Source organism: Kryptolebias marmoratus, linkage group LG7 (genome assembly GCF_001649575.2).
Source record: "Kryptolebias marmoratus isolate JLee-2015 linkage group LG7, ASM164957v2, whole genome shotgun sequence".
Taxonomy (NCBI): Eukaryota; Metazoa; Chordata; class Actinopteri; order Cyprinodontiformes; family Rivulidae; genus Kryptolebias; species Kryptolebias marmoratus.
In genome coordinates, this window is record NC_051436.1 from 1430133 (window position 1) to 1438912 (window position 8780).

General features: G+C 38.7%; 2 protein-coding genes across 3 annotated transcripts in view; one reads left to right on the forward strand and one right to left on the reverse strand.

Moving 5' to 3' along the window:
* Window positions 1–445: 445 nt before the first annotated feature.
* On the forward strand, window positions 446–3150 carry LOC108246205 (ladderlectin). Its single transcript, XM_037976509.1, has 8 exons — window positions 446–503; window positions 631–733; window positions 1071–1121; window positions 1242–1283; window positions 2076–2182; window positions 2279–2413; window positions 2503–2614; window positions 2732–3150. The coding sequence occupies exons 2-8, from the start codon at window positions 673–675 to the stop codon at window positions 2806–2808; spliced, it is 585 nt and encodes a 194-aa protein (XP_037832437.1). The 5' UTR covers window positions 446–503; window positions 631–672; the 3' UTR covers window positions 2809–3150.
* A 644-nt stretch (window positions 3151–3794) lies between these two features.
* Window positions 3795–8780, reverse strand: part of LOC108246213 (ladderlectin) — a 19737-nt gene continuing 14751 nt past the window's right edge. Inside the window, exons 2-9 of one of the 2 annotated variants that reach the window (XM_017433631.3) lie at window positions 7436–7549; window positions 7243–7337; window positions 6951–6983; window positions 6840–6863; window positions 6597–6703; window positions 5254–5388; window positions 4200–4308; window positions 3795–4077 (exon numbers count right to left, since the gene is read on the reverse strand). In XM_017433631.3, the coding sequence (XP_017289120.1) occupies window positions 4013–4077; window positions 4200–4308; window positions 5254–5388; window positions 6597–6703; window positions 6840–6863; window positions 6951–6983; window positions 7243–7303 (534 nt within the window). In that variant the 5' untranslated portion in view covers window positions 7304–7337; window positions 7436–7549 and the 3' untranslated portion in view covers window positions 3795–4012. Of the gene's footprint in view, window positions 4078–4199; window positions 4309–5253; window positions 5389–6596; window positions 6707–6839; window positions 6864–6950; window positions 6984–7242; window positions 7338–7435; window positions 7566–8780 lie in introns of those variants that run through there. The other variant, XM_017433630.3, reaches the window with a different exon arrangement.

The window sequence follows — 8780 nt, forward strand, 5'->3', positions numbered from 1 at the left end:
TTTTTAGTCATTAGTCATGAAAGTATTCCCAAATGCTAAGACTTTAAGAAACTCTTGTGTTATAAATTCAAAAGTTTTGGACTAATTCAGCTATAATAAAGCATTAAATACTGTTGTTATGGTGTTCAAACCACATGTTTGAGTTGTATTACTTCACATTTTGAATCACACAATCATATTGAAGTATTTGTAATCTAAGACCCAATAATAATTAAGAATATATGTAAGATATCAGAGCGCTGCCAGTAAGTTATCATGGTTACCTTTGTACAGGAACTTACTGGCAGCACTGATGTTTAGAAATTACGGTAAATATGCTGTAAGTGAAGCTAAAGTAAAAAGCAGTAATCACAGGAGAAAAGATAAGAAGTGTGCTTTACTGGCAATGTTGTTCCAACTTCCTGCTATTGCACCTGGTTGTGACAATATATAGAGAGCTGGTCTTTGACTGGTCCAGAACCTCCACACAGGAAAGCTGAAGCTACAGAAATAAAGAACAGAAGGTAAATCCTGCTGCTGGTTTGGTTAAAACTCTGTTCCAAACTTCAACCATTGTTGGTTTTCTGGTTGTTAAGTTTCTAGCCTGACTGTTTGTCCTTTTTTATTTATGTATTAACTTTTATATTCCAGGTGATTATTGTCTGATTGTCTGCAGTCTGCATCATCTCCACCATGAAGATCCTCACTCTGCCGTTATTTCTTTGTGCCTTCTTGGCTTTGAGTCAAGCTGCTGGTGAGTACTGTGTGTGGATTTGCTTTCTGATTGTAGAGTGTTGTATCCTCAGCATCTCAGAGCTACATGGACTATTATTATTATTATTATTATTATTATTATTATTATTATTATTATTATTATTATTATTATTCATTTGATACTGAAGAACCAGTAAAACTATAAGTGAGGGATCACTTGTTTTGATACATTAATTAATCAAATCTAATTAGATATCTGCACACCTGCCTTAGTGTTTAAATCTTATGAGAGTTGCTTCTAATAAATGTTATATTTGAACATGATGTGTTGTTTTAAAACACATTCAATGGTGTTAATTAAATATATTCAATGGAAGCTTTTCCAGACAATGAAGATGAACCTGTGAAGGAAGAAACTGATCTAAAAGGTGAGTTCATTTTTATTTATATTTATAATTTGTTTGTTTGTAACAAGAAAGGCATGAATACAGTTACTAAAGTACATAAATAATACAAGATTTTAAAAAATGATTTGTGTCAAACTGCAGTTCTTCCTGAAGCAGAAGCTCTGAACTGGACCCATCCTGCAGGTTAGTATATATTATTTAATGAGTTTTTAAAAAACTGTTTTTGTAAACCAAACTGACGCTGAAATATCTTTTCTTTGATCTCTTCCTGTTTTTCTGGATGCAGGTGATGAACTTGGAACTGAGGAAAATGTTCTAAATGGTAACCTTTTTAAAAATCTTTAAACTTTCTTATGTCTACCTGTTAGCTGCTTGTTAACACAAACAGCTAATCAGCCAATCCCACTGCAGCAACTCAGTGCCTTCAGAGATGAAGACGAGCTGAAGACCACTTGCTGAAGTTCAAACCAAACATCAAAACGAGGAAGAAAGAGGATAGAGGATGATGTGAAAACCTACAGCAACATGTTTTATCTACTGCAGCTATGATAACTGTCCTCAGATAAACAGAACCACACAGCAACAACTTAAAGGGAGGTTCTGTCTAATAGTCATCAATAGTTAGTACCTTATCAGACATCAGTCATGGAGCACAGAGTACTGAGAAAGAGGCAGAAATCTTTCTCAAAGCTGGACTAAAGCCTGTTTAAATGTGTGATTTTTATTATTTTTCAGGCCCATAAAACAGCTCTCTGTCTTTAGCTGATATTCTCAGCACACATACAGACGTTGTTTGGTTGAGAAAACAGCTGCAAACTAAAAATGGAAAATCGATTCAGAATTTTCCATCTTCGCATCTAAAGAAAGATTATAACTCCCATCTGTCCCTATGCTCAATTTAAGTAGTTCATATCGTACAATAGGAATGATAATGAGGTAAAATGACTAAAGTTGTGCTTGTTTTTCTGTTGTCAGCCACGAATGACCTGATCAGGAGGGGATCTTGTTCTTATGGTTGGTGGGAGTTCAACGGTCGCTGCTTCCGCTACTTTCCCATCTCCATAAGTTGGGCTAACGCTCAGGTAGCTTTGAAGTTTTTCTTGCACACTTTTTTTTATCTGGTAATCTTGTTACTGGAGTCCTCTGGCTGATGAACTCTGTGTTTGTCTCTGCTGCAGAGAAACTGCGTCTCCATGCAGGCAAGCCTTGCATCAGTCCACAGCTTCGAGGAGTACCATTTTGTTCAGAACCTGATTTATTCTACAAGTTATGATTTTAAAGAAGCTTGGCTCGGAGGCTCTGATGCACAAGAGGTATTTTATTGGTTTCAGTGCAAACTGTTGTCTAGGTATTTAGAGAAATGTTGAATGAAGTGTATAATCAGTTAAATTCTGTATTCCAGGAAGGTATCTGGTTGTGGAGTGATGGAACCCCATTTCACTACTCCGCCTGGTGTCCTGGAGAGCCCGTTAATGGAGGAGGCAACCAGCACTGTTTGCAAATGAATCATGGAGGTACATAAAACCAGTGTTTGACACAAGTGTGGAATGATTTCAGTTGTTTAGCATGTCAACAGTTTCAGGGTTTGGTTGATGAGATATTTCACTGGTTTCTGTTCTTGTTTATTACAGGGTCCAATTGTTGGGATGACCTGTGGTGTAGTTCCCACCGCCATTATGTGTGCAGCAAGAAAAACTCCTTCTGTTAGTGACGAGCCTGTTCAAAACACAAACACTGGAGAATGTCTGATGGTGTTTGTGTTTACCTGTTTATTGCATTTTTTGTCTTGTATTGTACGTGATTATGAATAATTTCAGTATTTTAATAAAATCTAGAGTCTAGATTGTATTTTTGTAATTTTCAAACTGAATTAACAGGAGTCAATACAACAGCAGGCAATGTGATACACATCTATGTTTAAATACAGACCTGTGGTCTTGTCTCTTCCTGAAATGATGTATTGTCTGAATCGTCTTGTATCGAGCCCCACGGTCACATTTCTCTTGTACTGTTCTGCCCTCAAGTGGTTGAAATGACAATAAAAGTTTTCTTGATTATTGAAACAATGGATCCGTTCTCATTCTTTTTATCCCTGGCATTATAAACTGGTTTTCTGTTCTTATAATATCACTTCCATGAGGGTAAAGGAGTTTTATCGTGTGTTTGAGGTTGAGTTATACCAGCGATTCTCAAGCCTGACTTTGAAGAGATGAAAATTTTCAGCCATCTTCTCGGCTGATCCATTTTCTTAACCCATTTTTCTTTTTCGGGCTGCAGGGAGCTGTTGCCTATCTCCGGCCGTGACTGTGTGAGGCTGGGGACACCTGGACAGGTCTCCAGTCCATCACAGGGACACATGGAGACAAATGGAGTGACACATGGAGTCACTCACAACTAGTGAAGCTGTAGTAGCCATCTAAATTGGTTTGACTCCAAAAGGTGTTCAGTTTTAGATTAACATCTGCTGATTACTTTCTAGCTTCATTAAAATTTGTTCATTGTTTCATGAGATGTTTTGCTAACAGACAAACACATAAATATGCAGTCACAGGCAAAAACATTATTGCCCATTTATCTGCAGCAGGCGATATATTTATTGTCAACTGTGGAGATCCCTAAGATGTCAAATAAACCTGTCGTGACAAGGAAAATGTGTCAAAACTTCCTAAGATAATAAAAAAGTAACAAACCAGATTTTTTCAATGCTGAAGAAGTTTAATTTTGTAGAATAGAAAGTACAGTTAAGTTGTGCTGAAAGCATTCCTTCTAAAACCCGTTCGACCAAGTCGCAGAACTCTGAGACGATCCAGCTCCTGTTTTAAATCTTATCGCTTCACTCCTTTAGTTACAGCAGAAAGAAAGAAAAGAGACTGATTGACGTTTTGGTGCTTTTGATTCTTCCATTCCCGTGTTCACTTCCTGACGCAGACAAATGGGTAGCGATAGCTGCACGGATAGTCAAACCAGCATCTGCAGCCTGCAGCATCAAAAACACAAAACACCAGCGTCATTTTCAGCCGAATGAAGACAAAGATTGAAACTTTCTACCTATTTGCTCTGTGTATGACTATCAACTTGTTTTTCTGTTGATAAAATTACCTGAAGCATTCATCACAATGCAGTTCAGACCGGTGTTGCTCCTGGGCATTCCTGCGCAAAAGTTCCTATAACTGAGGCGCGATCCGTCACTCCAGAACCAGTACTGCTCCTGGAAAAACAACAAATTATGAGCAGAGATACCAGAAATTAGAGAAGCACTTTGACCTGCCTCGTTGCTGAAAAGTGTTTTATAAATAAATTTGACTTGACTTGAGAAAAAAATCTAACGAAAGGAAGTGCTGAAGTTTATCAAAGAAGCTAAAGCTGAAGTGTTAAAGTTTAAACAAGCAGAACAAAACCAAAATCAGCAAAACTGTAGTTAATAGCTAAAATGTGCAAAACAGTAGCTAAATGAAGTAAAACCATACCTAAGAACTAACAGTAGTAAAATTGTTCCTAAGCACAAAAAGTTGCAGAATGATAGATAAAAATAGTGAAATCGTAGCAGAAATTTGAAAACAGTAGCTAAAAGCTAATAGCAGCAGGGCAATAGCTAAAAATGAAATGTAGTAAAATCATAGATAAAAGCTGAAATCAGCAAACAATAACAAAAAGCAGCAAAACTGCAGCTGAAAAAGGAAAGGAAAGCTAAAAGTAATTAACTAAAAGCTAATAGCCAACTATTACATTATTACCTATCGTCTTGAATGTTTTGATATATGAAAGGTTAAAATAGCACAAACAGGAAAACAATCGCTTTTCTAAGCAGGTTTAATAAATGGCTAAACTTTACTACTTTTATAACGTGACCATGTCATCCAGAACACGGTCAGTCCAGAAAAGCCTGAACTCCACACTCTGCCTTTTGAGTTGATAAACTCCTTGGAAGAGAAGTGACACGTAGCTACAGAATAGAAGTCCAGCTGTTTGTGTTTTAAAATCTTATGTGGTACATTTAAGGGAAAGAAACGCACTCCTTTTTTAAAATCAGATTTGTTGTGCAGGTTTTAGACATGTGTAAGTTTTTCGAAATATGCTTTTGTTGTATTCTTTTAACAGTAATAATAAACATTTAAATAAAAGTGTTAGAATGCTTCTGTTATGTCGTACATACCTGTTCACTGTCAGAGCCTCCAATCCAGGTCATTGGATATCCTCTGGTCCTGCTTAGTATGTAACTTTGGAGCCAGCTGTACTCGCCTGCACTGTGCACAGAAGCAAGGTTTCCACCCTGGGACACACAGTAGTTCTGCAATGATGATAAAAAAAGATTTATATTAATATTTTTACTTCTGTTTATCCTTAGTCGTGTTGTGGAGGTAACAGGATCCAGAAAGAAACCCAAACATCCTCTCCATCTCCTCCTGGGGGATCCCAAGGTGTTCCCAGACCAGAAGGGATACATAATCCCTCTAGTGAGTTCCGGGTTTACCCCAGGGTCTCCTCCCAGTGAGGCATGCCCGAAAACCTCCAGAGGGAGGCTTCCTGGATGCTTCCCTCTGGAGGTTGAGGTGTGTGGGTCTTTGTTTCAAGCAGAGACCCGGAACTCCTTCCCTATGGAGGAAGCTCTTTTCAGCCTCTGGTATCCAGAATCTTGTTTGGTTAGTCAGGATCTACACCTCAAGACCATAGATGAGAGTTGGAATGGAGACAGACTAGTAAACTGAGAGCTTTGCCTTTTAGCTCAGCTTGTCATTCACCATGACAGACCAAAGCAGCACCCATATTACTGCAGATGAGGCCCTGATCTGTCAACCCAAGCTGTGCTTCATCGCACCATCCTTTGTAAACAAGAGTCTCTGCTTGAAACAGACCCTCGCTCCCCAACCAGAGGGGACATTCCACCTTTTTCTGGTTGAGAGCCTTGGCGTCCATCATAGAGGATCTGGATCTGTTAGATGCAGAGAAGCTTGAATGTCTTTTGAATATTTAAAATGTTATTCTCCAGAAATACTGTTAAACCTGCAGTCTAACTGTGCCACATGTACCATTGGTGGCACATGAGCTTCCTGTTGTGGTACACAGAACAAAATTTGGTGTTGACTGCTTACAAGTTAGATAAACCAATGACCCAATCATCAGCTGAACTGTGATGGCAAATTAATAAGCATAGATAGCCTAAAGGATGAGTGGTTCAAACATATTACAATCATGGTTCCAGAAGGAAACTCCTGTAAATGGAAGCACAGTGTAAAATATTTCAAAAGCTTGTGTAGAGACTGAAGTGTATGTCAGTGAACCAGGAACAGGTGCTAGTGGCTACTTAAATGATGAAAGCAAAGTCATGTTATAATGGTGCTACTCAGAGAGCCTAGTAAGTTCTGAGGTATTACTTGTATAAAAAGTTAGAGAAGCTCTGGTCTACTGTGTTGTAAACCAGACTGCATCATACTTTAGACCTCTGATTGCAGTCTGCAGGTATGTTTGAGTGAAAAAAAAAAGATTGTTCCTGTTTACCTCAGCTTGAGCCCAGGTGTAACTCGCTGAAACGTAGTAGTAACACCGAGATCCATATTTTGCCCAACCACTGGGGCAGTACACTGCTCTCTTGGCCACATGGCTCTCTTCTGGAGAAAATACAAGAAAAAGTGAATAAACCGTAACATTTATTTAGAAAAGAATTCTTCCTTGTGCATGTGTCTACCAGAGAACATTGTGACTGAATTAATTTCAGATAAAATGTGGGAAAGATGCACTAACCTATTGCTTCTGCTTCAGCTTGTTCTGAAATAAATGCACAATTACTTATCATTTTGAACTTTCATTGTTCACAGAGATTGTTTTACTGTTGAGTGTTTTATCCCAACTTACCTTCTCCTGGACCAGCTTCTGCTTTACCAAGTTCTGGAAAAGTTGTAAGGTATTAATTTGAGTTTGTCTTTGTATAAATCATAATGTCATGACAAAATGTGTTTTAATAAATCTGTTGTAGAAACCTCATAGATTCTTATTCAGTAGTTTGACAAATTTTAGTGTTAAATTTACTTTATCATTTAAGTTTGTGTCAGTCCAAGACAACAAAAAGAGTTGCATCGGTGTTTTCTAATGCTCAGAATAGAAAACATCACAATCAAGATGTTTATGTACATATAAATAAACTCACCAGCAGTTTGGGTCAGAACCAAGAAGGCACAAAGAAGTACCAGAAGACTCAGTATTTTCATGGTGGAAATGATGAAGATCGAAGACAATAATCACCTTCAATAAACATAAACAGGTGAAAAGATATTACCATCAGGGATTGAGTGATTCTCTGTTTAGTAAAGGAAAAGAGATGAAACCAACAGCAGGATTACCTTCTTTGCTTCAGTTCGGCTTCAGACTGTAGCCTCAGCTTTCCTGTGTGGAGATACTGGACAATTCGAAGACCAGCTCTTATATACTGTTCCTCCCCAGCACCAAACCAGGAACTTGGACATTGATATCAGAAACACACACACATAAAACAAACATATATTATGACCATATCAAACTAATCTATGGTATATTATATTTCATTTGCTGTGCCTGTATCTTATGACATGAACATGGGTTTTATTCCAGCTCAGTAATATTTGTTTAAGAATATTCATCTTCCTCTTCAGCTTTTGTATATATTTTTTCATTACCTTCCAAGTGAGCATATACCTTGTCTTAAATATGAGACTGAAATTGTACACTGAGCTAAAGGAGAGAGGCAGAGGACTAGATCCACTGTACAGGATGAAATTACTAAGATCCTAGAATACATCTGGAAGAAACCCCCTATGATGTGTCTAAACCTTCACAGAGGTTCTAAGTTTCCTCCTATGAGGGGCAGAGGCTCACACAGCCCTGTTGCTTGAATTTTTAACATGTTCAAAACATTTCTGAGTCAAACTTTTCCTAAAAAGTAACCACAGAAATGTCACAAGCTTCTTCAAACCCGTTCTCATATAGTTTAAACACATTTTACAACACTAGAATTGTATTTTGACACCTGCACAGGAGTTTTCCTTTAAACCAAAAACATCCAAAACTGCAGCCCTGAATGTCCAAATCTGACTATCTAGCACAAGAGCAAGAGAAGCCAGGATAGATGTGGGTCCTACTACACCAGATAGGACCCACATCTATCCAAGAACATATGTGCTGCGTATGGACTGGAGGTCCCGCAGTCAAAGTGGGAAACTCCACCAAGGGTGGTGGAGAACGGCAGGGCTAAGATACTGTGAGACTTCCAGATACAGATTAGCAAACAAGTCATGGCCAACCAACTGGACATTAGTCCGGAGCACCATAGAGTCTCCTCCTTTATGGCTCTTTATGGGTTGTGGTCTTCAACTTACAGCCAATCATTTCAAGGATCACTGTTGCTGTGATGTATACCAGCTTACTGGTGCCAGGAGGGATTGTTTGTTTACTTCTAACAGACCTTCAGAGGGCACACTTATGTTTTATATATATTTCCTTCTCACCCTCCGCGGGTGGTCTTTGTTTCATCCTCTGAGCTCGGGTCCTCTACCAGAGGCCTGGGAGCTTGAGGGTTCTTCGCAGTATCTTGGCTGTGCCTAGAACTGCACATTTCTGGACTGAGATGTCTGATGTTGTTCCTGGGATCTGTTGTAGCCACTGCTCCAGTTTGGGGGTGACTGCCCCGAGGCCCCGATGACCACAGGCACC

Bases quoted from the DNA above. Each gene is read 5' to 3' on its own strand.
- LOC108246205 (XM_037976509.1), top strand. From the start codon at position 673: ATGAAGATCCTCACTCTGCCGTTATTTCTTTGTGCCTTCTTGGCTTTG. The intron at 1,284-2,075 runs GTTAGTATATAT...TTCTGTTGTCAG, and splicing joins GAACTGGACCCATCCTGCAG to CCACGAATGACCTGATCAGG. The intron at 2,183-2,278 runs GTAGCTTTGAAG...TCTCTGCTGCAG, and splicing joins TAAGTTGGGCTAACGCTCAG to AGAAACTGCGTCTCCATGCA.